The 26,513-nt window shown below is 48.3% G+C and overlaps 1 protein-coding gene across 5 annotated transcripts in view; it reads left to right on the forward strand.

Annotated features, from left to right (window-relative positions):
* Positions 1 to 26,513, forward strand: part of FHIP1A (FHF complex subunit HOOK interacting protein 1A) — a 297,893-nt gene that overhangs the window by 261,176 nt on the left and 10,204 nt on the right. For all 5 annotated transcript variants that reach the window (XM_065904697.1, XM_065904699.1, XM_065904698.1 and 2 more), the window contains 5 exons: positions 1,629 to 1,708; positions 12,572 to 12,762; positions 14,507 to 15,616; positions 24,284 to 24,462; positions 24,928 to 25,066. In XM_065904697.1, the coding sequence (XP_065760769.1) occupies positions 1,629 to 1,708; positions 12,572 to 12,762; positions 14,507 to 15,616; positions 24,284 to 24,462; positions 24,928 to 25,066 (1,699 nt within the window). The remainder of the gene's footprint in view (positions 1 to 1,628; positions 1,709 to 12,571; positions 12,763 to 14,506; positions 15,617 to 24,283; positions 24,463 to 24,927; positions 25,067 to 26,513) is intronic.

Below are 26,513 nucleotides of genomic sequence, written 5' to 3' on the forward strand. Positions count from 1 at the left end.
GATACTGTGAACAACTATATGCTAAAATAGTGGATAATTTAGATGAAACAGGCAAGTTCTAGAAAGATACAGTCTTCTGAGACTGATTCAAGAAGAAATCGAAACTGTATAAACAAGTAAGCATTCTTGTATTTCAAAGAATACCATCAAAAAACTGAAAAGACAGCTGACACAATAGGAAGAAATCTTTGCAAGTCGTGTCTCTGATAAGATACTTGTATGCAGAATAACAAACTCCTGGGACTCAGTAATAAAAAGACAGGTACAGGGTACTGAGCACCTTGACAGTGACTTGCCCAGGTTACTATGGTGACATATAGAAAGGACTCAGAATGGGAAAAGGAGATGCGGAGTGCTAATCCTGGAAGAAAGAGAAGATTTCCTAGGAAAGGTGATGCCTGGGGTCAGTCTTGGAGAGTAAGGAGGCTTTATCCTGCGGAAGAGACAGAGAAAGGGATTCCAGGCAGAGGACGGAATGTGCAGAGGCGTGGATTGAGTGGAATGAAGTGTGTTGCTTCTGCCTAACTATAAGGGGTGACCTGTCCTGAGTACAAGAGATGTTTCGGGGCACACCAAGTACAGCTCTTTCTCTGCAGAACCGTTGTGGATTTCATTGACCGGGTTGTAAACTGGTCCTGCCTAGGAGACAGACTAGCGCTTATTCTCCTGTACCAACAATAAGAGCCTCAATTACTGAAGTGGCTGGATAGAACAATAAGTGCTTACTGCCCAAAGGGCACAGCGATTTTAGAATGCACCTTTGGGAACCTTCTCTGTTGGGCTCTTTATCCTTCCTTTTCAGAAATCAGAGATGGCAAGAATTCTTTTTTTTCTTTTTTAATGAAAAAAGTACTTAATGAAATACTTCAGGAAAGTATATCATCACCCTCTCAGCACTATGGGAAATGGAACTCAGGAAAATCTTTGCCCCAAAGCCAATAAACAAATCAAAAGGCGTTGAGGTTTGGGGCTGGTGATTCTAGATAGAGAGTTGGCCAGGGTATATGCAATATTCTTTTAGCCCTGTCTTCTAAAAAATCAATGTCATATTTGAAAATAACTAGAAGGGTCTTCTCTGGCACTCCAGTGATTAAGACTCTGGGCTCCCAATGCTGGGGACGCAGGATCTGATCCCTGGTCGGGGAACTAGATCACACATGTTGCAACTAAGACTGTGCATGTCACAACTATTAATACAAGCTCCTGCATGCTGTAACAAAGACCCCTCTCAGCCAAATAAATAAATGAAATAATAGGAGAAGAAAATAGGAAAACAAATGACATAAGTAGATTGTGTGCGTGCGCACGTGTGTGTGTGTGTGTGTGTGTGTGTCGGGGAGTTGTAGGGGCATATTTATCTGGATCTTCTATGAGCATAGGCATTTTGTAGGAGAGTGATTCTGCATAGTGGCATAATCCTAGGGATAGATTATTGAATCGAATCCTACAGGAGAACTGATGGTCTGAATACACATTCTGTCTGGCAGCAGCATCTTTAAAAAAAAAAAATTGAAACTACTTAAAAAATAAAGGCCATTTTATTCTGTTATTCTAATTTACTTACCATCTTTGGGATTACAGAGGTCCTTTCAGTGTCTCAAATAGAATGTGTGTTTGTTGCTTCCCAGCTTTGTGTGGTGTCCCTGGCCTTATTTAGAACTCTCATCGGTTTACATTGTGAAGATGTGATGTTACAACTAATTCTAAGGTGAGTTGCCACCTTTTGTTTGCTTTAAAGAACAACCCTACACTTTTGCTATTTTATTTTCCTTTGGTAATATGAGCTAAGTAAGGACCATGCTTCTAAGAAAGAAGATAATCAAGAAAATCAGCTTAACTAATGCATTATTGCCCAAGGTTAAAAGTATTTGGGGGGGGGGGGAAGGCATTATATTATACATGTGCTCCTGGAAAAAAATAAATAGAATGTTTGGAAACTTTCAGAAGTATTATGGAAGCTCTTCTGATCTGTAACTGAACGTCTTTCTCCCAAAGTACATTTATAGGAGGCTCGTGTTATTGAAAACAACTTTTCTCAATATGAAATGCTGTTGGTGTATAGAAATTGTTCTATGACTTTTGCTTTAGTAATGGTATGGCTACAGTGCTCACTGCCTGACTTGCGAGTGTTTTTCAATTAAATTCGCTAAGTATTTAATGAGTCCTTCCTGTGTACAATTCAGGAGGGCATGGGTGGAGGGACGAACGGAAAAGGACAGCCATGTACACAGGGCAGAAAAGGTCCGTCCTTCAGATGTCCAGGGGGGAACGGTGTCGCGAAGGGTCTGGGATCCGAAGATGGGCATCAGGAGTTGAAGAGGGCTGCCAGCAGGATGACATCAGTTCGGTCGTCAGGCAGGAGACTCAGGAACACCGCCTCCTGCCTCAGCCCAGCCTGTCCTCCCAGGATCCCTGAGAGAAGCGTCTGCTTTTGTGGAGGAAGAGGGTAGACGAGGGCCTGTGCTCCGACACTCCCCTCTGTGATCTGGACGCGATAAGGAAAGAGCCGACCAGCTCACCGGGTGCCTGCGTCACCTCCACCTTCCAGAGACCCTGCTACTGACCCCTGCTGGGACAGCGGGTGCTGAGAGGAGCCCTGGGCTGCCCTTGGTCCCCACTGCGGTTTAGACACGGTGTGAGCAGGATTTCTGAGGAGCTGGCGTTCCCACCGAGCTGGCCCTGGAGAAGTGTCAGGGCATGGCCAAGCGTGGTCCTGGGAACAGCGGCAGAGACGTCATCCAGGAACTCATGAAAACACGCATCCTTGGCTGTCTTCTCCCAGACATGCTGAATCGGGACCTGGTGGTGGGTGGGGCCTGGCAAGGTGTGTTTTACTTAGCTCCAGGGGATTCTGATGCCAGGCTAAGTTTGAGAACTACTGGTTTGAGGAAGGTGCAGTATAGATGTGGCATCCTGCAAAAGGGAGCGATGGAAGCACCACGGGGGCGTCAGTGGGTGGCCTGGCGATGGAGGCCTTGCAGAGCCGCTGTTTTATAGGCGAATGTCACCTATTAACTTTGGACTTTGGGAGGGTTTAGATCAGGCCATCAGTAACTAATCTCACGGCCTTAGCAAAGAACAGATCTTCTCATAAGTACGTACCCTGGGTCGTGCAGGAGAGCATTAGTTTTCTGTCCTAAAAGGGTTACGTCTGCTTCGCATCAGATCTCTCCTGATGTGACAGAGTGCATTAGCGGCACCTGGATGAAATCCATCAGAGCAGCTTGTTAAAGCCTCTTTGTTTACTGTCAAAGCCAGACTTTGCTTCCAACAAGGGTAAATCCTGGTTATATTTAAACCTTAGGTTTTTGAATGCCGCTTCTTGAACAGCAGAGAAAGCAGCTGTCCTCTGCAGTGGGCCTGGAAGTCTGGCCCCACATCCCAGCCCTGGGTCACCGGGGGAGGCTGAGCCCAGGGGGTGGACGCTTCTGCCCAATGGCCACTGTCTACTCACAGGGCAGTGCTTGTGGTAAAAACTGTCCTCAGAGGTCGTATTCGTCAAACTTCTTTTGAGAGCCAGATCTGTGCCTTATGAAGGTGAAGGAGTCAGCTCGTGATTGAAATGCACGTCCACGTCAGTGCTTGGCGTTTCCAGGGGATTGAGGGCCTGCCAATGCCCAGGAAAGCGCATGGCTGCAGATGTTGAGCGGAGCCATGGAGGAAGCGCTGGGTGCAGCCTCTGATCCCAGCACCTCCAGCCCGTTTCTTCTTTGTTTCCGTATTGAGGGTGATGAGGAGAACATAGTAGTAGTTGCCCTTTATTTACTACTTTCTGTATTTCTGATTCTGCCACATTGCCTGGGGATCTGAGAAGAATGAGTAGGGGACAGGTGTAGAGGTCAGCACGCGGTAGACACGCAGGAAACCTCTGCTTCCTATCTTTGTCACCTGAGCGGCCAATCCACCTCCCACCTCCCCATCCCCATTTAACAAGTACTTTTTCTGTTTTTTTAAACTTTTTATTTTGTATTAGAGTATACCTGATTAACAATGTTGTGATAATTTCAGGCAGAACAAGTCTTTTTAATTGTAGTCAAATACACTCAACATTCAAAAAACTAAGATCATGGCATCCGGTCCCATCACTTCTTGGCAGATAGATGGGGAAACAATGGAAACAGTGAGAGACTTTATTTTCTTGGTCTCCAAAATCACTGCAGATGGTGATTGCAGCCATGAAATTAAAAGGTGTTTGCTCCTTAAAAGAAAAGCTATGAAAGCAAAGACATTACTCTGCCAACAAAGCTCTGTCTAGTCAAGGCTCTAGTTTTTCCAGTAGTCATGTATGGATATAAAAGTTGGACTATAAAGAAAGCTGAGTGCTGAAAAATTGATGCTTTTGAACTGTGGTGTTGGAGAAGACTCTTGAGAGTCCCTTGGACAGCAAGGAGATCAAATCAGTCCATCCTAAAGGAAATCAGTCTTGAATATTCATTGGAAAAACTGATGCTAAAGCTGAAGCTCCAGTACTTTGGCCACCTGATGTGAACAGCTGACTCCTTGGAAAAGACCCTGATGTTGGGAAAGACTGAAGGCAGGAGGAGAAGTGGACGACAGAGGATGAGATGGTTGGATGGCATCACCAACTCGATGGACATGAGTTTGAGTAAACTCCAGGAGTTGGTGATGGACAGGGAGGCCTGGCATGCTGCAGTCCGTAGGGTTGCAAAGAGTCAGACACGGCTGAGCAACTGAATTGACCGAGTCAAATACACAGAACCTAGAATTTACCATCTTAACCGTATAGTTCAGTGATGTGCACTCACACTGTTGTGCAGCCACTGCTATCATCCATCTCCAGAATTGTTCTCACGTCCCGAAGAAAGCCCTTCTGTGCCCCTTAAATCCTCACTGCCGGCCCCCCGCCCCAAACCCTGGCAGCCACCGCCCTGCCTGCTGTTGCTCTGAACGTGCCCCTTCTAGGTGCCTCGTGTCAGTGGGCCCATGCAGTGTTTGTCTCTCTGCACCTGGTTTATCTCACTTAGCACAGTGTCTTCAAGAGGCTTTCATGTTGTAGCAGGTGTCAGAATTTCCTTCCTTTTGAACACCGAGTAATATTCCATTATTTATACCACATGTCAGTGGACATTTTGACTTGCTTCCCATTTTAGCCGTAATGAATAACACTGCTATGGCCATAGATATACAGATATGTCTCTTCAAAACCCTGCTTTCTCTTCTTTTGTGTAGATACCCAGAAGTGAAGTTGCTGGATCATATGGTCATTCTGTTTAATTTTTTTTTTCTACAATGGTTGCACATTTTATAAGTCCACTAGCAGTGCTCAGGGTTCTAGTTTCTTCAGATCCTTGCCAATACTTATTATTTCTGTTAAACTAAAAACTTTTTTAAAGAAATTTATTTTATCTTTATTTATTTGGCTGCATTGAGTCTAAGCTGCGGCATACAGGCTTAGTTGCCCTGCAGCACGTGGGATCTTAGTTCTTTTACCCGGGATCAAACCCGAGTCCCCTGCACTGGAAGTGGACTCTTAATGGCTGGACCACCAGGGACGTCCCCTAAAAGTGGCATTTTGACAAGCAAGTAAAAATGACAGGCAGACTTAAAGAGCCAGCTGGGGCTTTTAGAAGTGGAAACTGTAATTATTAAAATGAGAAACGGACTGCTTAGCGTAAATAACATTTAAGATACAGATTAAGAATTAATGAAATTGAAGAAGTTACTGCTAAGTTTGCAGCAGAAAGAGATAAGGAGATTTACAATTGTGAGAACAAGGCTGTGAACAATGGTGACTGGAATGATAAGGTGTGATGAAAAGGTGTGTAGGTCCATCTAGTCAAAGCTAAGTCATGTATGGATGTGGGAGTTGGACCATAAAGAAAGCTGAGTGCCGAAGAATTGATGCTTTTGAAGTGTGGTGTTGGAGAAGGCTCTTTGAGAGTCTTGAACTGCAAGGAGATCAAACCAGTCACTCCTAAAGGAAATAAGTCGTGAATTGGAAGAACTGATGCTGAAGCTGAAGCTCCAATACTTTGACCACCTGATGTGAAGAACTGACTCATTGGAAAAGACCCTGATGCTGGAAAAGATTGAAGGCAGGAGAAGGGGACGACAGAGGATGAGATGATTGGATGGCATCACTGACTTGATGGACATAAGTTTGAGCAAGCTTAGGGAATTGGTGATGGACAGGGAAGCCTGGCGTGCTACAGTCCATGAGGTTGCAGAGAGTTGGACACAACTGAGCGACTGAACTGAACTGAGTCCCTCTTATCTTCAGTTCTGTTTTTTAAGGTTTCAGTTACCCATGGTCAACCATGGCTCAGAAATATTAAGTGGAAACTTCTGGAAATAAACAGTTCATAGGTTTTAAATTGTGTGCTGTTCTGAGTAGTGTGATGGAATCTCAGGTCTCCCCTCCCAGGATCCTCAGTTATTGACAGAGTCTGCCCCTGATAGCCAGCCATCGACATCCTCATGGCTCAGTGATCCAGGATCACCTTAAGTACATGTGCATCCTTTGTCTTATGTCAGAAGGTCAGTAGCGGCCTGAGCGTCCGTCACCAGGCTGACATCATTCACCTCACTTCACACCATCTTGTAGGCATTTCGTCATCTCAGGTCATCACAAGAACGGTGAGTACAGCACACTGGGATACTTTGAGAGACAGACTACGTTCACGTAACTTTCATTACAGTACATTGTTATAATTGTTATATTTTATCAACAGATACTCCAAAAATGGATCCATGAGCTAAAATGTTGTATATTCTAGGGTGAAAACTGAATAGGCTATAGACCATATTATCACTAGATAAATGAGCTGGATATGATTTTTTTGTCATTCTGCAGTACCATTTTGTAAATTAAAATATTGATGTTATCATGTCTGTCCATTTTCTAACACTGAAACTTTTCTAAAGTTGGGAAATATTAGCTATTACTACCTGTTGTTGTTATTCTCTTACTGAGCCTAACCTATAAATTAAACTTTATCATAGGTTTGTATGTATAGAAAAAAGCATAGTATTTACAGGGTTCAGTGCTATCCACAGTTTCAGGCATCCCTGGGGGTCTTGGAATGTATCTCCTGCAGATAAGAGGGGCTTACTCTAGTGACAACAATGTCTTTTCTGACTTAGAATCTGTACCAAAAGCAAAGACAATGGAAAATCCTTATTTTTCTAGCCATTTAAACTTTAAGGGACCTATGTTTGTAACCTGTCCTTTTTTGTTGTTGCTGCTGTGCTTATTTGAATGTACCTGACAAACTTGCAGATCTGAGAGGCAATAGAGCAGTGACGATTATGTGACTTTAGTGATGTTACTTGTTACATGATAAAACTACGTCAATTTCTGTTGCAACCCAAACACTCTTAATTATTGACATTTCAAAGTGATAATCCGTTTGAAACTGATATTTTTTTCCTTAGCAAGATATCAGAATAGTAAGTTGGAATAAGGTACCCCTAGAGAGGCTATTTAGGGGCGCAGAAAACGTGAGAGGAATTGTCCACCTCACAGGTGTGACCTGTGATGGGCGCAGGCAGGCAGGGCCTGCTGACGGGCCGTCACCTGACACATTACCCCCGTGCTCGTGGCCCTTCCCCGTTCAGGCACCGCTGAGTGGCTTAGTACCCTGTGTGCCATTTCTGAGTGTTCTGCTTGGGGTTTTTCTTTCTCAAGTACGGCCCTTTGTCAGGTTTATGAACCGCACCACCTTTTGTGTTCAGGTAGAGATTATTTTGCTCAGAGAGAGGCTGTCTGTTCACTTCAGGAACATTCCCGCCTTACAAGAGCATTAGGTTTCTGGAGGGGAGAAGGCTGTGGCACCCCACTCCAGGACTCTTGCCTGGAAAATCCCATGGACGGAGGAGCCTGGTGGGCTGCAGTCCTGTAGGGTCGCTAAGAGTGGGACACGACTGAGCGACTTCACTTTCACTTTTCACTTTCATGCATTGGAAAAGGAAGTGGCAACCCACTCCAGTGTTCTTGCCTGGAGAATCCCAGGGACGGCGGAGCCTGGTGGGCTGCCGTCTATGGGGTCACACAGAGTCTGACACGACTGAAACGACTTAGCAGCAGCAGCAGGTTTCTGGAGGAGAGGGGAAAAGAAGCCAACCTAGGTACGACGAATAGGAGAAATACGGCCAAAACGTCTTTGAAAAACAAAGGAGCTTCTTGAAATTGACTCACATTGCTTTTAAGATTTTTGCCTGTTGGTGCATACTGAGGTTGTCATCGTCTCCTAAGAAGCATCTTGCTTACTTCATCATACCTGACTGCTTTGTTTGTTTTTATTGTCAGTGTAGCAGCAGGCTGTGTATATGCTCTGTTATTGATCGGTTGTCACTGAATTGTTTCAGAAGTGATGATGATTTATTTTATTGAGTGATATCCAATAACATAGAACATGGACCCAGGGTTGCAGAGGGCTAGGGAGATAATGAAAAAAGGGAGGACAATGTAGGAAATATTTTTTTTCCTGCTGTATTGGGATGGCTTTGAGTAACCGGAGCCTCTAAAGCCATTTGTTAGTTTCCGATTATGTAATATTTACTGCTTCCTGAACTTAAATAAAATCCCACCCCAGGCAAATATAGTTGAAATGAAAAGATAGTTTGAGGACAGACATCTGTATTAAATTTCCTAAGTGATTTTTCTGCTGTCATCAGCCACTTAATCTTGATGGTTGACGTTTGGGGAACATCTGCGTTCATTCTGTTTCTAATCTTTCTCTGTAAAAGAAGGAAGATGGGAGTCAGTGTGTAGTTCCCCCACTCTCTCTCTGGGATAATCCTCATTATGAAAGCACAGTAGGCGAAGTCCTGCTTTAAATGCAGAGGTGTTATTCATTTGCGTTGACTCTCCAATTTCTAATTGTATAGAACCCTCTCCTTCAACCACTCGGGGATCCCTTTATTTTATTTACTCAGAAGAAAATTCTTAGTTTCTACTGAAAGTGTGTATTTGTAAACTTGCAAGTTCCCAATCACTATTTATTCTAATATAATTCCAAGCTACCCACTGGTGATATTTGATAAGTAGCTTTATTAGGTTTGATCCACTGTCCCTTTTTTTTTTTAGTTCTTCAAATAAAGAGTAGAAATCTATGTATATCAACTTAAGTCATGAAATATGCTTGGTTTGAGCTGTAAGCAGTCATCAAGTTCCTGCAGTATATAAAAGCATCGAAGCAGGTTGTTTCTTAAATAATTAATGATGAGAATAAGGATACAATATAAATTCTGTATAATGTGAATTTCCCCGGGCCTCTCTCACCTGTGACGGCAGAAGAGTTCGCATCAGCGGCCACAGGACAGGTTTCCCTGGCTCTTACCGCCCCCCTGCCCCTTGTCTAAGACCACGGCCCCCCGTAAGCATCAGCTATCACTTCTGTGGGAGCCCAAGGGTGGGGTCTCACATGGGCGCATGCACAAGTCTGGGCCCCGGTGCAGTTGCCACAGGAGCGTCTCTGCTGAGCCCTTGACTGGTGCTGCCTCCCCGGCCGTGTCCCCGCCCTGAGAGGGCTCGGGGGAGGTGGAGGGCAGGGCTGGGCCAGCATGGCCTCCCCGGGTGTCCTTGGGGCCAGAACTGTGCAGGCCAGAGAAGGCGCCTCTCCTTTGCATCACGCTTGGTCCACAAAGCGTCTCCTCTCACAGAGATCCTCATGAAAAGAGCGCTTTCATTTTCTGCCTGTAGGATCTGTTTCCTCTCCAGTAGGACTCAGGCACACGTCCCCAAAGCTGGGCTAAGGGTGAGGACAGACCTGGCCCGTTTCCCGCACTGCCTTCTCCTGTCTTTCCTGTTTGTTCTGAGACCCTTTGAGTTCCACGCACCTGAACTTGCCAATAAATACAGCTGCATCAGACATGCGGGGTGTGTCTGGATCTTAGTGATGGGGGTTTGGACTCAGGTGTCTGTGTGTGTTGTATGCCTATGAGTGTGGGCAGGGGAGACTGGCTCTCCCTTACTTGGAAATCTAGCTAGGTTTGGGTTGAATGAGGCATAATTTGATTTACTGATTAAAGGTAGTAGCACTAGTGGTAGAGAACCCACCTCCCAGTGTAGGAAACATAAGAGACATGGGTTTGATCTCTGGGTCAGGAAGATCCCCTGGAGGAGGGCATGGCAACCCACTCCAGTGTTCTTGCCTGGGGAATCCCATGGTCAGAGGAGCCTGGCTACAGTCCATAGGGTCACAAAGAGTCAGACACGACTGAAGTGACTTAGCACAATTTAAGTGTTTGTTAATATATATTTATTTGTATTTATGTTACTTATTTAATTGCCTGTGGCATGTGGGATCTAGTTCCCTGAGCAAAGAAGGAATCCAGGCCCCCTGCATTGGGAACCTGGAGTCTTGGCCACTGGACCACCAGGGACGTCCTTGACTTGCTTTTTGAGAACTGAAGGTTCAGTGGCAAGTTTGTCATCTCATACCATGAACGTTATAAAGACCAAAGTGTAACTCGCTATGAAGAGAATGGCGTCTCTCTTCCTCCTTGACTCAGGCGCTTGCAGCAGGTCAGTCATCAATGCAAACATAGGTTTTCCCCCTGTGGATCCGCAGGGGCCGTGGTAGACAGCTCAGTGTTTACTGGCCTCGGGACATACCCTGGCAGCTGTACTTTATCTTTTTCACTGAATCCTTCATCATCGCTTGTTTTCCTCTGTACTGCCTCCCTCTTGAAAGCTTAATACAGAAACAAAAACTTGCAGGTTTATTGAAGATTGTGGTTGTCCGCCTCAGGGCTCGGGGTCTCTGGAATTGGCTCCCGCACAAACGTGGGGCACTCGGCTCTGGCCGTGAGGCTTCCATCCCGTTTGTTGCATCTTTGTTTAAACAAACAGTGTGGTCTTTCTCCCTGTTAGGAAAGGAAGCCACTGAAATGCACTTCATTTCAGCCTCGCAGCCTGCCAGTGTGCTCCGAGTGTGTCAGAAATGACTGCCCACGTTTTCTTGTTTTCGGCTGTGTGATGATCCTGAGATGCTTTGTCCCCCACTCCCAGAAGTGTTTGGTGTGAGACAGGGCCCAGTGCTCCATGGTGAGCCCCGGGCCACTGTGCTGTTGTGGTTCATACGAAGAAATGTATGTTTGGTCTTTGTCCTTTTTCTTCTGAGCCCCTGCTATCTGGGGATAGGAGAAGGTTGAATTAAGTACGAATTCAGTTAGCCATGACCGTAGTGAAACCTCCATAAAGCCCCACAACGGCTGGGTGTGGAGAGCCTCCCGTTGGTGGAGGTGCTGGGAGAGGGGTGGCCGGGAGATGACCACACCTCCATACCCTCCGCCACCCCTGACCCCCTGCATCTCTCCATCCGACTGTTCATGAGTTACATCCTTCCCTAACAAACCTGTGACCTAGTAAGTAACATGTCTCTGAGTTCTTTATTTACAAAGCAGAAACAGACTCACAGGTTTAGAGAACAAACGTAGGTGGTGAGGGGAAGGGACAGTTAGGGAGTTTGGGATGGATAGGCACACATCGCTGTGTTTTAAGGCTGACCCGCAGGGACCTGCTGTATATAGCACAGGGCACTATGCTGAGTACTACGGAGCAGCCTGGGTGGGAGGGGGTTGGGGGACAGTGGACACGTGCGTATATGTGGCCGAGTGCCTTTGCTGTCCACTTGAAACTGTCGCAACATTGTTAACTGGCTGTGCTCCAGTATAAAATTAATAAGTTAAAAAAAAGCCTCTGAGTTCTCTGCCCTGCTCTAGCAAATTGATCAAACCAAGAGGGGGTTGTTGGAACCTCAGGAGCACAGGTGACAGCATGGACTTGTGACTGGCATTTGAAGTGTGTGTGTGTGTGTGTGTGTGTGTTGGGAAGTCTTATAGGACCGAACCCTCACCCCGTGGGCACCCCTGCCATCTCCAAGCAGACAGTGTCAGACTTGAGTTGAACCGAAGGACACCTTCAGTCTGGAGCACTGCGTGCTTGGTGGTGTGGGGACACCCCCCACCCGTACACCCCCTTCAGACCCGGTGCCAGAACACTGCGGCACAAGATATTCTCATGGCCCCACGGGAGAATGTGAGGAGGCTGGCGCTCTGACAGGGGCTTTGCCTTTTTGTGCAGCTGCTGTGCTTCGGGGCCCATTCTGAGTGCTGACCGTGGGATCATGAGGCAGAACGCCTGAAGGAGGTGCTGCTTCCGGTAGCACATCATGTCGAGAAGGCAGACACCAAATAACTGTGATTCTGAGAGCAGTGCCTTAGCAGAGGGCCATGAGTGTAGTGGAGGCAGAGGGTATCTCCTTCTTGGAGTAGGAAGCCCGGATGCCTTCCTGGAGAGAGTTGGAGTTAGCAAGATGACAAGGCACGTGTCTGGTGGGAGGGGGCAGCTAACTGCAGGGGAGGTTACCGCAAAGGTAAAGGCCCAGGACACAGAGGGCTAGCACATCGATGAAGAGATGGGAAGCTTGGGGATGTTGACCTGTGAAGGCCCTTAAATCTGTGTCAGAAAAAAGAAGCCCTTGACGAGTTTTAAGCTCGGGAGTGAGGCTGGTAGAGGGCTGGAGTGAAAGTGCAGAAAGGATGAGCTCCCCTGATCACGGGAATGGACCTGCAGACACTGAACGCGGCCCTTTTTGTCTTCCAGGTATCTGATCCCTTGCAATCATATGATGCTGAGTCAGAGGTGGGCTGTGAAGGAGAGAGACTGTTACTCTGTGTCTGCGGCCAAGCTGCTCGCCCTGACCCCCGTCTGTTGCTCCAGCGGGATCACCCTGACGCTTGGGAACCAGGAGAGGGATTATATTCTCTGGTCAAAGTGCACGCGTGATAGCCCAGGTAGGGGTGTTGCTGACCTGCATCCCTGACCCTTGAAGCAATACAAATTGACAAGAGGCCAGGGGAGGAATTCAGACAGGGCTTTCCCGGGCCTCTTGCTGCAGCCCAGGAACAAGAAGCAGATGCCTTTGCTTGCTCCCCAAGCCCGGGGCCAGGCTGCTCCTTAAGTGGGATGAGGGTGGGGGTGAACCGGTAGGTGGGGTCAGAGGGCTGGCCTTACGTGGTCTGCTGACCGCTGGGGGCTGCTGGTGCTGGGACCATGCTCAGTGCCCTGTTGCTTCTGGCACCGCAGGAGTGACGGTCCAGCTTTGGCCTTTTTGTATGCTGTTTTTCATCATTTGCCCCATCTGTGCATGCATGCGGTTATTTTTAGTTCCTCATAGCTTCTTTGTATTCTGTTGCTGGAGGGGAGGAGGAGATGCATGTCCAGGTGTAAGCGCTGAAGCACAGGGTCCCAGGTCCCAGCCTCCCAGGCAGCCCTCTCTAGTGATAATCTTTATAAACACGAGGATACCAGATGCCATCTCTCTTGGATGTGTGTCTCTCTGGCCAGACAGGGAATGCTGCACTGAGTCCTGTCTCCTTTATGACTGACTAGCTAGGGGTCCTCTTCTGCTTCTTGAAGTTGTGATAAGTATTCACTGACATGCCCAGCTCTCACCTGGTCGGTGTCCTCAGACCTCAATTTTCACTAGGCTTCCTAGCAGCCTCCTCAGTGTACAAGCATGAGACGTGTGGTATTCGCACGTCTTTTTAAACAAAATGGGGCCGGGGGTTGGAGTCGGCTATAGCTAAGGTAGAGTTAGCCCTTATTTTAGATGATGAAGAGGCTTGAATGAAATAAGGAGAGGGGTTGACGTGAGATGACCTTGACTTGGGGAGGTAATGAGTAGGACTTGTTGCTTGACTTGCGGCTCTGCCACTGACTCTTGGGAGATCTTTGTCTCTGAGCCTCAATTTCTTCATCTTGTAAATGGAGAAAACAGTGTCTCCACATAGGCTTGCTGTGAGGATTAAATTCGACAGCACTGATAAAGCGCCTGCCGTGTGGTGGATGTTTTAAGAAATGGTAGAATTTGTGTTTGCCCTTGTCTGAGTCCATTTTTCTCCTAAAGGAAATGTAAACTTTAGTGCAGATGTTTGCATAGCTATTTCAGTTACATGGTTGAGAGCTTTTAACATCAAAGGTAGTCAGTGTATCATTCTTAGGGTAAAGGGGCTGTTTTGGTAGTGAATATGAAAATTTATCACAAGACACTACTTGGAACATAAAACTCCCAGTAATTCTCAGGATGGCAGAATGAATTAACAGGCTTTTCGAAAAAACCCAGGGTCTTCTAGAGAAAATCTGTTTTCCAAGTTCACGGATTATATAGGCTTTCTACTTTAGAGTCAAAGCAAAAATCTTTTAAATTCTGACCTGCTCTATGGCAGGTGCCATATTGGAAGTATTACTTCACCTAATCCTCCCCCCAGCTTGAGAGTTTGCCGTCATTAGCTCCCGTTTCTCAAAGGCTGACACCGGTAACAGACCTCCGCTGGCAGTGGCCAGGTTGGTTTTCTGTCTTCTGTCAGGGTAGAGTTTCTGTTTTTATTTTTTCTTCCTAAAAATGTAACCCTTTTTTTTTTTTGTTCTTTGAGAATCATGGTCAGAAACCTTTAGAACCACAGTGTCTGGGGGGACAGGGTCTGGGCGGCCCCGCAGAGCCGCACCCCGTTCTGACTCGTGTGTCTCCTGGGGCAGGGCCCACGGAGCTGCCGCTGCCCGAGGCGTTCGCGCCCTCAGCCTGCATCGTGGAGTACGGCAAAGCCCTGGACATCAGCTACCTGCAGTACCTCTGGGAGGCCCACACCAACATCCTCCGCTGCATGCAGGACTGCCGCGTGTGGTCCGCCCTGTACGACGGAGACTCCCCCGACCCCGAGGCATTCTGCCTGGGCCCGCCGGAGGAGAGGGCCCCCAGCGCCACCTCCCCTGTGCCCCGGCTCCCGCAGCAGGTCCCCGGGGCGACCCGGAAGGAGAAGAGCCACACGGAGCTGGAGTGGGATGACAGCTACGACACCGGTATCTCCTCGGGGACTGGTGGGGGCTCCCCCGGGCCATATGAGGATGCTGAGAACGCCAGTCCCCCGGCCCCCGTGGACCCCCCCAAACACATCCAGGAGATGAAGAAGAACGCCATCCTGCTCTTCAAAGGGGCCTACATCGAAGAGTCTGACTTCCAGGACGATGTGATGGTGTACAGGCTGTGTGCTGAGAAGGATGCTGAAGATGCCCGTGGTTCACAGGAGGACTCCGTGAGGCCCCCAGCCCAGACCCAGGTCCAGGGTGCCCCCCTGAACAACGGCCCTCTACCTGGCCCTGAACCAGAGACGGATTCGGAGGAGGAACATAGCAGGGATGATTCGGACGTGCCCCACAGTGTGTCCAGGGACTCAGAACCAGAGAACGAGCCTGAGGTCACCCCAGAGCCAACCCCTGAGTCAGCAGGCCCCAGCCCCGAGGTGGAGCCTGATGCCCAGCCGACAGCAGCTAGCCCCGAGGGTGAAGATTTCATGGCCCAGTATGACCAGATCATTAAAGAGCTGGGTTCCAGCACCGAGGGCCTGATGGAGCAGGATCTCTCCTCACCAGATGCCTTGCTGGTCACAAAGGAGCCGGAGGGGGAGAAAAAGGGGAGCCAAGGGGAAGAGGAGGAGGAGGGGAAGGACCCAGAGGAGGAGGACGATGACTTTGACTCTTTCATAGCTGAGGCGCCCCCGACAGAGACCCCGCCATCCCCGTTCGGAGTGCGAGACGAAGCCACCTTTGCCAGTCACCGTCCTGCAAGGATGCAGAGCACCCCGTTTACAGGTGACGCCCTCAGATTGCTTTGTGGTTTCTGCTTTTGAAAGTACTTGTACGTATTGCATCAGAGGAGTGGGGTAGGTGCAGGTAAGGGGCATTCTCAGTTTACCTACCAGAGGGGTGGAAGTATTTTTGTAAGGAGCAGGGAGGAGTGGTTTCATTTTTATCTTATTTTATCATCTTGCAATGATTGTCTTTTTCCCCGCCTGCTCCCGCAAGCAAATTGGAGGTTATATTTTGCCATTAAGTAACTTCTATTGAGAGGCCAACAGGACTCAGTAAACCCCACAAGAAGTCTGGTCTCGTTATTTAATAGCCTCATTTCTTCTTTTTTGGTGTTCAGTCACTAAGTTGTGCCTGACTCTTTGCGGCTCCATGGACTGGAGCACGCCAGGCTTCACTGTCCTTCACCATCTCCTGGAATTTGCTCAGACTCATGTCCATTGAGTCAGTGATGCCATCCTACCATATCATCCTCTGTTATCCCCTTCTCCTCCTCTAGTCTTAATTTATTTTTCTCCTTAGCATTTGTTTTTATATGTTTTGTACGTTAATTGTTTTAAAAAACAATTCCGATTTCCTCCACTGGCTTGTGTGCTTCATGAGGGCACAGTTGTTGGTGTGGCCTCTGCTCTGTGCCTGGTTCTGAGCTGTGGACAGAGCATACAGTAGGTGCTCAGAATACCCCTCAAGTCAGTGTGGCTGCATACAGACAGCACAGGCCATTGGAGTTAGTCATGCCTTTGCCTGGGAACTCATTTCAGTTAATCACAAAATCTTCATCCAAAAATGAGTAGAGCAGATTCACATAAACTCATCACTCTAATAAAAGAATGGGTGTGTTCCAGAAGTATACCCCTAACAGCGGGTAGAAATCACGGAAGAGGCAAAGGGCTAGGATAGGGTATCAGGTAAGTGGCTTGAGGTGAGGAATTATGGTAGAATTATTATTATTAAATTAGTAGCCGAGTAAATTTATTACCAAAGTCCAATTTGGCTGCTCACTGATTGAAAGCTAATACTTGAGAGACACGTGTTGGTAGGAAAAGAAAGCCTGCTTTATTCAGGAGGCTGGCAACCTGGGGAGAAGGTGGACTCATGTCCAAAAGCCAACTCCCCACTGCTGATTGGGGGCAAGAGCTTTTAAAGGGGAGCTTCGGGTGTGCATAGGCGGAGGGAGGGGACAACATGCAGAACAGGCACTGTCAGCTCTGACCGTCATCTTGAAATTAGTCTTGAAGTAGTCTGACCAACATCAGCTTGGTTATTTGCAGAATCTCCAGTTCCAGGGTTGGTTTGTTCCTATTACTTTGGGGCCAGTTCTCAGAATTCTGGCAGCTTAGGTCATGGCCAGAGTCTGGTCATCATGTAGTTAACTTTTTCTATCTGGTGGGGGTTTGAAAAACAGCTGAAAAACATCTGCAAAACAGCTCACAGGACATCACTTAGACTTTTATCTATAGCCTTTGAAGAGGAACTAAAGGTCCTTGATTTTGTTTAACGGCTAAAGTATTATTATTTTGTCTTGCTTGACTATTTTCCTTTGCTTTTGTAGTTTTCTGATTAAATTTTTTCTTTGGCTAAAGTTTTTTCTGCAGACAAGAGGCAGGCAGGAAACATGAGGGAGGTCTGTCCTGGGAAGGCCCCAACAGGGTCCTGCCCCTTTACAGTCTGAATCTGGAAATCATGGCACAGAGGGAGTTTCCCTGGGCTTTGGGGCAGCTGAGATGGGATGCCTGAAAGGTGTTCAGTGAGAGGAGAGGGTCCTGAAGGAGCCAGTATCCCAGAGGAGGAGACCGGCCTTGCATCAGGCCTGTGGGGACTCCTGACTTGGGCACTTCAGCCACATGGCCTTGGTGTCCTAACCCTGGGACAGCTAAATGTGATCCTGGGGGTGGAGGATGGGCCACATCATTACTGTCACCACAGGCAGCCCCCAGCAGCCTCAGCTGAGGCCTATCCTTCCCCGGCCAGGAGGGGCGGCTTGGTGGGGAAAGACCATGTCCCCTTCCCACCTGCTTGGATCACCCATCACCCATGAAGTCACAGCATCTTCGGGTGCAGGTTGGCTGACATGATCTCAGCGCGCTCTTCAACCTCCTGCAACATATCTTCATCTATTTACTGATGACTGAAAATTTGTTTAAACAGGTAGAAGGCTTTTAATTGCACAATTACAAGGCTTGAAGTTCTAGCTGAGATAACATTTCAGTGTAAATGGGTTTTAATTAAAACTCAATCAATCAATCATAAGTAAAAAGGATCAGACAGTCTGGCTTGTCCCAGTTGATGAGGGGAGGGTGGGGAGCATGAGGGCTCTGGCCTACCAGAGTTTGAGTTTGGTGGGAGGAAGGACAGAGCTAACACCAGCTCTGCCCGCCGGGTACCCCATCTGCTCTCACTCAGCAGGACTTCCAAGTTTGCTGTGTTCTCCAGGATGGCAGGACTACCCACTGCTAGTGAAGATTGTTCTTCAGAATACCAGCCTTATAGAGCAGCTTCATCCCTGGGCACTGAGTAAATTGAGGAAGCAAAGTATTGTTGTTCAGTCGCTCAGTTATGTCCGACTCTTTGCGACCCCATGGACTGCAACACGCCAGGCTTCCCTGTCCATCACCATCACTTGGAGCTTGCTCAAACTCATGTCCATTGAATTGATGATATCGCCATCCAACCATCTCATCCTCTGTCATCCCCTTCTCCTCCTGCCTTCAATCTTTCCCAGCATCAGGGTCTTTTCAAATGAGAGTCAGCTCTTTGAATCAGGTGGCCAAAGAATTGGAGTTTCAGCTTCAGCATCAGTCCTTCCAAAGAACATTCAGGACTGATTTCCTTTAGGATTGACTGGTTTGATCTCCTTGTAGTCCAAGGACTCTCAAGAGCCTCTTCCAGCACCATAGTTAGAAAGCATCAATTCTTCAGCGCTCGGCCTTCTTTATGATCCAACTCGCACATCCATAGATAACTACTGGAAAATCCATAGCTTTGACTAGACAGACCTTTGTTGGCAAGTAGTGTCTCTGCTTTTAACATACTATCTGGGATGTCATAGCTTTTCTTCCAAGGAGCAAGCGTCTTTTGATTTCATGGCTGTAGTCACTGACTGCAGTGATTTTGGAGTCCAAAGAAATGAAGTGTGTCACTGTTGCCATTGTTTCTCCATCTATTTGCCATGAAGTGATGGGACCAGATGCCATTAGTTTTTAGAATGTTGAGTTTTAAGCCACCTTTTTCACTCTCCTCTTTCACTTTCGTCAAGACACTCTAATTCCTCTTTGCTTTCTGCCATAAGGGTAGTGTCATCTGTGTATCTGATTATTGATATTTCTCCCGATAATCTTGATTCCAACTTGTGCTTCACCCAGCCTGACATTTCTCATGATGTACTCTGTATTGAAGTTAAATAAGCAGGGTGACAATACACAGCCTTGACATACTCCTTTCCCAATTTTGAACCAGTCCATTGTTCCATGTCCAGTTCTAACTGTTGCTTCTCGAGCTGCATACAGGTTTCTCAGGAGGCAGGTAAGGTGGTCTGGTATTCCCATCTCTTGAAGAATTTCCCACAGTTTGTTGTGATCCACACAGTTAACTTAGGGCAAAAAAAAAATCTAATACATCACCTATTAAATAATATCAATATTTTGAATATGGTACACCTGAAAATCAAGAAACCATAATCTGAGATTTGGATACATATAGGTAATTTTAACTGAAACCTTGTCTGTTTCCTTCTTTGAACCTTGGACAGCTTCTTTTCTCTCCCCATGTATGTGAACTTCGTCATGTCCAAACTTCTGAGTTTGTTCTGCAGCATTTGGTTTAACTTCCCTCTCTCCATGGAGGGCTTCCCTGGTGGGTCAGTGGTAAAGAATCTGCCTGCAATACGGAGCTGCAGGTGACACGGGTTCAATCCCTGGGTTGGGAAGATCTCCTGGAGGAGGAAATGGCAGCTCACTCCAGTTTTCTTGCGTGGAGAATCCCACGGACAGAGGAGACTGGAGAGCTACAGCCCATGGGGTCACAGAGTTGGACACGACTGAGGTGACTTACCATGCACTCTCCATGGAATCCTAATTTCTGCAGAAGTGAATTTACTACTCAACAAAATCAGAGCATTCCATTTCATTTATCTAATTTATTTTATTTATTCATGCATTCAGCAATCTTTTATCAATCCCCTGATACTCTGTGCTAAATACTAAGGACACAGAAATGAAGGGAATTGTAGACTTTCAGAGGCGACATCAACAGAGAACTGTATGCTCTTCATGAGAAATGTATTATTAGTCATAGTGTCCAAATCCTATGAGGGCCCAGTGCAGGGAGTGGGAAAGGCTTCACAGAGGGGGGTCATAGAGGACAGAAGGTTCTGGGTAAAAGCAGCTGAGAACGGCAGTCAGGCCGGGGAAACAACAGGTGAAGAGAAGGGGCCTGCCAGCACCCCGGGGGTGACAAGGCCTGGATCTCGGGAGTAGAGAGGAAGCCACAAGACTGGTGGACGCCGACGCAGGGAGCCCTCAGGCCACGCTGAGGAGTGGGGGCTTGCGCTCCCGGCCCTGAAGACTGCCCGTCAGAGTGGGTGAGTGGTGTGACCAGATTCCTGTTTGGGAAGGCCAGCCTTGAAGCCTGTGGGGAGGGCACTGGAGTGAGGAGAGGCTGGTGCCAGGAAGGTCCAAGTAAGAGGCTTGTCACTGTATCTGGGTTCAGAATGCAGGAGTGACAGTGTCTGCAGGAGCATTTTCACAGCTGTGGTCACATGATGGGCCGAGATGCTTACACAGAGATGTTCATTGAAGAGTTACTTATAACAGAAGTCACCTAAGCGTCCGCCAGTAGGGGACTGTTTTGCTCATGTAACACCCATGGCAGCCGGGTGTCTTGTGAATGAACAAGATGGCCCTGTGCATGGTGATACGGCACAGTCTGTGGGAGACACTGCAGTGCAAAAACGAGAGGCTGAACAGTGTGTAGACAGGATTGTCATTTTGTCATTTATTTCAAAAATCTACCAGGAGGCAGACACGCACACACATACGCTCACTCACCCTGGGGAGCAAGGCAGTGTGTTGGTTAAGAGTACTGACGCTGGAAGCAGAAGGCCTGAATTAGAGTTGTGACCCCACTTACTCACTGTGCCTGTGACACTGCATCGTCTTTGGTGGTGGTGGTTTAGCTGCTAAGATGTGTCCAAGTCTAGCGACCCCACGGACTGCAGCCTGGGGATAACTATTGGGTTGGCCAAAAAGTTAGATTGGGTCACATTTATGGAAAAACCCAGGTGAGCTTTTTTGGCCAGCTCAACAATAAACACACTTTGTAGGGTTGTTGTGAATATTTAAGTAAGTCAATACATGAAAAGTGCTTACAGCACTGCCTGGCACATAGTAAGTGATTAATGTTTTTAATGATAACTCAGTTATTATATTTATTATATACATGAAACATTGCTGGAAGAATGCACTTGGGTCTGTTAACAGGAGTTGCCTCTGGCAGGAGGTCTAGTCCTTATTTTATACCCCTATACTCTTAGAAGAAGAAAATTTTTCAATCATTTTAATCTTTATTAAAATAGAAAAACTGTTACTTGAACACCAGACAGGTGAGGAGACTGACCTCGGGCAGTGCTGGCAGGGGAGGTGGAGGTGATGGTCTGCGTTCGGGAGGTTGTTCCCAGGTGGAGTCGGCAGAGCTGAGGCTCAGAATGAGGGTGGCGCCTCTAGGAATTAGGAAGCACCCGTCAGGGTGGGGGTCACTGAAGCAGGGGAAGAGGGCCTGAGGGGAGAGAAGGGAATGGCATATCATTCGTTGTTCTGAAAATTCAGTATTTATGGGTGTGGAGTTAATCTGTCTTCCCAGAAGGGAAAAAAATACACCCTCATTCCCACACACACCTGTGGCTTTCTGAACTGTAACCGAGTTTTCTCATTTTCAGCTGCTTGCCCATTTCCCCTTCCTCCTGCATTTCGCTCAGGAGGTTTTTTTAAAGTGCTACAATCGACTAAGAATAAAACAGGAACTTGAAAGGGTTTAATATGTTTCTTATTGCACATGCCTAAGAAGCTGTAATTAACGGTGTTAGTGGATTATAGACAGTCTGCTGACCTTGACCTGACACCCTGTTGTTCAGGTGAGACAGTGATGACGGGACTGTCCTAGGCATGGTGGCGGGCTGAGTTCCCTCCCTGACAGTAGTGCTGGACGGTGGACCGCCAGTACTGCCCCTGCACCGCGTGGCTTTGTGTCTGTAGGGTGGCCGGGAAGGTGAGGGCTCTCACTAAGGAGGTTTTTAAAATTAACTTATTTTTGGCCGCACTGGGTGTTTGTTGTTGCATAGGCTTTCTCTCACTGCAGTGAGCAGGGGCTCCTCTTCGTTGTGGTGCACAGACTCCTCACTGCGGTGTCTTCTCTTGTTTTGGAGCGTGGGCTCTAGGCACGTGGACTCCAGTCGCTGCGGCCTGAGGGCGCAGTAGCTGTGGTTCCGAGCTCGAGAGCACAGGCTCAGCGGCGCCATAGCGTGTAGGATCTTCCCGGACCAAGGCTCAAACGCGTGTCCCCTGGGTTTGCCCTCTTCCGCTACCAAGGATTCTGAATGAAGCATCTTATGATGAAGTATGTCTTTGTTAAACTCGTATTAATGTTGGTGAAATCTTCCTAAGGCATGTTTATTCGTGGCGTGTGGATTCCTATTCACTGTACCATCAGGGAAGTCCAAGGAGATATGTTTTATAGGAGACTCTTCCCACCCAAGTATCACCTGAGCCACCTGTCTCTTTCCTCTGGAAGGAAACAGATGCTGAGTCCCAGGGACTGCAGGGGAGCAGGATCGGGGAGGGCGTGAGCCCAGGCCGGGGTCGGGGAGTGAGGACAGGAGCCTTCCCCTGATAGATCTGCCTGGAAGACTAGAATTAAGTAGAGCTGCTGGTGACATTTTGGGGGTTCTTGGTGGAGCCCCATCAAGTTGCTGTCATCGTGGTGTTGCAGTCCAGAGTTTCTGAATGCGGTTGGCACTGTCTCCAGCTTTGTTTTGTAAGCAGGGGCTCTCTATTAGAATCCATTGACCTCCCTGTGTCATGAACAGTGACTCAGGAGCTCTGCCCACTCCCAGGGAAGGGGAGTTGGGGCCAGTCTTGACACAGATGGAAGGTGTCTCCTGGGCTCCACGGTGTCTCAGCAACAGCATCTGTGTTTGTAGTGGCAGAAACAGTGCCAGGACTCTTGTCAGCCTGGGGAAGAGGCTTAGGTTTGCTTTTCCCGTTTCTCACAGATAGCATCTGCCTTCTTAAAAAGGTGTACCCTGTCCCACTACCAAGGCTTCTGAATGAAGCACCTTGTGATGGAGTGTGTTTTTGTTAAACCCATATTAATGTTGGTGAAATCTTCACAAGGCATGTTTATTCATCAGGGGTTATGTGCTTTTGTCAAAAACATGCCATGGTTTAGAGGCATCATCAATAGCTCCACTGGGGGAAATAGAAAATTCTCATTGATTTTGCTTAATGGACCACTTTTATGGTGAAAACGGAAAACATCTTCAAGTAATTTTATTAATGCCAGATTTATTTTATGGATTTTCCTTGTCTTCAGTCAACTCAAATGAAAAGCATATTATTTTTCTAGTGACCCAAATTAGTTGAAGCTTCTTTTTGTCTATTTTTTTTTTTAATGAACTGCTTTTACAGCCTTAGGGAATTTCTTGTTTAAGGAAACTTGGACACACCGGACTCCAGTTCCCCAAATTGAGCACTGAGTCCCTACCCTCCACAGCTTAAAGTTGTGGCTCTAAAATTACAGCCACGGTCTCCTTCACCTCTCATATTCTCTTTTTTTAAAAAAAATATTCATTTATTTGGCTGCTCTGGGTCTTAATTATGGTAGGAGGGATCTAGTTCCTTGACCAGGGATAGAGCCTGGGCCCTCTGCATTGGGAGTACAGAGTCTTGTCCATCGGTTCTGTGACCACCCCCCCCCCCCCCACCTTCTCAATGCTGCTGTTGGTAAACATAGTTTGTAGGTATTTGCTATTCTTTAACAAGAGGAAGACTTTGTTAAACTTTTGATGGCCGCTAATGTTTGCATGACACCCTATAGAGCATGAGGGCTTTTCTGATGGCTCAGTGGGTGAAGAATCTGCCTGCAGTGTAAGAGACACAGGAGAAATGGGTTAGATCCCTGGGTGGGGAAGATCCGCTGCAGAAGGGAATGGCAACCCACTCTGGTATTCTTGCCTGGAGAATTCCATGGACAGAGGAGCCTGATGGGCTGCAGTCTTGGCATTGTTGGCTATAGCATGCCCCATCAGGGAATGAAGAGTGCCATGTTTCAAAGCATTGGCAGCCCCAGGAGATACAGAAATAGTATGAAAAGTACATTTTGGTTTTAAAAATTAAATCACTTGTCATTTTTTCTAAGGTCCATGATAATCTTCAAAGTATTAAAACTGCTCAGGGAGTCAGAATACTAGCTCCCAAAGCACGGGTTTCAGCTCTGTCTTTGTGGCGGTGGTATGCCTCGTGGTTTGGTTTTGAGGCACCAGGCGACCTGGTCCCCTCAGCTGCACTTGTCTGAACTTGATTTGCCCCCAATGGCCCCGCGGCAGCCCCCTGACTCCTTGGTCTTCAGGAGAGACGGCCCCTGCGCCCTGCCGGCCCTGAGCCTCGTGTCCTTCCGCAGGCCCGTTCATCAGCGTCGTCTTGTCCAAGCTGGAGAACATGCTGGAGAACTCGCTGCACGTGAACTTGCTGCTCATTGGCATCATCACACAGCTGGCCAGCTACCCGCAGCCCCTCCTGCGATCCTTCCTGCTCAACACCAACATGGTCTTCCAGCCCAGCGTGCGCTCCCTGTACCAGGTACCGTCCGGACCGAGCGCCTGCGCACACCTGCTGCCAGAGGCGTGGCTGATGCCCAGGCCCCACCCCCGGCCCCGCCCCATGTGCATGCACACACCTGCTGCCAGAGGCGTGGCTGATGCCCAGGCCCCACCCCCGGCCCCGCCCCATGCGCCTGCACACTCCTGCTGCCGGAGGTGCGGCTGATGTGCAGGCCCCGCCCCTGCTTCCGGCCCGGCCCTCTCCCCTGCTCTCATTTGCTCTCCAGCCTGGTGCCTTTACGCTGGTTGTGTGGCTCATTCCAGACAAACTGAAGATTGGAAGCTTGTTTGATGTGATGTTTTGAGAGCACCCCTGCCCCCAGAACACCCAGGCAGTTAAAACCCCGTCGTTCCTGCAGTGGGGGCTGTGCCTGACAGATGTCCTGGTAACGCAGAGCAGAACTCCGTGCTGAAGTATTAGCGTCATTAGTGCTGGTTTTGACAGGTCCTCGCGTCCGTGAAGAATAAGATTGAACAGTTCGCTTCCGTGGAGAGAGACTTCGCTGGCCTCCTCATACAAGCCCAGCAGTACCTGCTCTTCCGCGTGGACCTCTTCGATCCGAGCTACGAGACACCCACCAAAGGTCAGCGGGGTCCTCCCCTGTCCCTCGCTGTCAGCCGTTCCTGTTCCCCCAGCTTCCCGACTTGGGGTCCTGGGTGCTGCACCAGCTCCTGGATGCTAAAAGCATCTCAAAAAATAAAAATCTCAAAAAAGATTTCCATATTTACCCTGAGTGTCCTTAAACCAAAAGGAACATCTGCCCCACCCATACGCAGCCTGGTCCCACTTTGAAGGGTCTAGCAAGACATTTGTTTTCCTAACCTAGGGTAGTTCAGGGCAGGAATGATGTGGGAGCTGTTTCTAGAATAAATGACTTTGCCAGACAGAAGCCTTATGTGCACATTGTTCGGTCAGTCCTACCCCAAGGAGGGCATCCGTTTTACTTATTATGTTTTCAGAGACTTTTGAGCCCCAAATAAATGTGTTTTAGGGCTCCAGAAGGTGAAAACCATTCATCTGGATCAAGAGAAGTAAAGTTTATGTGCACCTTAAACCTTCCAAGATGCCTTTCCATGGGCCCTGGAGGGCTGGCCGATCAGGTGGTGCGGTTAGGAACCCGAGGGCCCCTGCTGGCCTGGGGAAAGGGCTGCCCAGCCTAAATTAAGCTCTGGTCACACAGATTTGACAATAGCTGCCTGTCTTACTGAGCGGGCTTCTCTTCATCTCCCATGAGACAAGTCAGGTTTCTCTGTGGCCGGCAGACAACAGAGAGAGCAGGGCTGTCGGTCCGGGGCTAAAGCACGTGATGGGAAACACGATTTGCAGTGAGAGGCAGGAGTGTAATCCAGAGCAGTGTTACACCGCTGAGGGAAGCTGGGAAGGCCCGCCATCAAGGGCGGGACCACCATGTAGCTGTCTGTTCTTGGTCCCTTCTCTTCACGGGACTTAGGCCTCGACTCTCAAGTGATTTGTCTTCCGTCTCTCGAGTCCTTTCTGACTGCAGAATTCAGGGTGTGAAAGGTGATTAGAGCACCGCAAGACAGACTCTGAAAGAAAGGAGGCCCTGTGCCACTGGTGACGTGAGGGGGAAGCCTCAAACACGGGCCGTGGAGACGAGCTGGTGGCCAGTCTTGGAGGAGAGCCCCCCGTCTGTGGGAAGGTGGGCTGCAGGTTCCCTGTGGCCTCTGCTAGCCTCGTGACAATCAGCCTGTCGGCTTGTCCCTCCTGAGCAGGGGGCGCGCTGCCGTGTCTCACCCTGAGAGAGCAGTGTGCGTTAGCTTTTGTGCGTGATAAACCACCGCAAAAGTCTCCAAACACAGTGATCACACGTGCTCATGAGTCTGTGTGGTTGCCAGGTGGATCTGCTGCTCTGGGTGAGCATGGCTGACGCTGGCAGGACTTGCTCAGTGTGGCTGGGTGTCTGAGATGGCCTGGCTTACACCGGTGGCTGCCAGCCGGGGTGATGGGGTGATGGGGGTCTGTGTTACTCATCATCCAGTGGGTTTGCCCTGACTTGGCAGCTTCATGGA

Source organism: Muntiacus reevesi, chromosome 13, assembly GCF_963930625.1.
Source record: "Muntiacus reevesi chromosome 13, mMunRee1.1, whole genome shotgun sequence".
Taxonomy (NCBI): domain Eukaryota; kingdom Metazoa; phylum Chordata; class Mammalia; order Artiodactyla; family Cervidae; genus Muntiacus; species Muntiacus reevesi.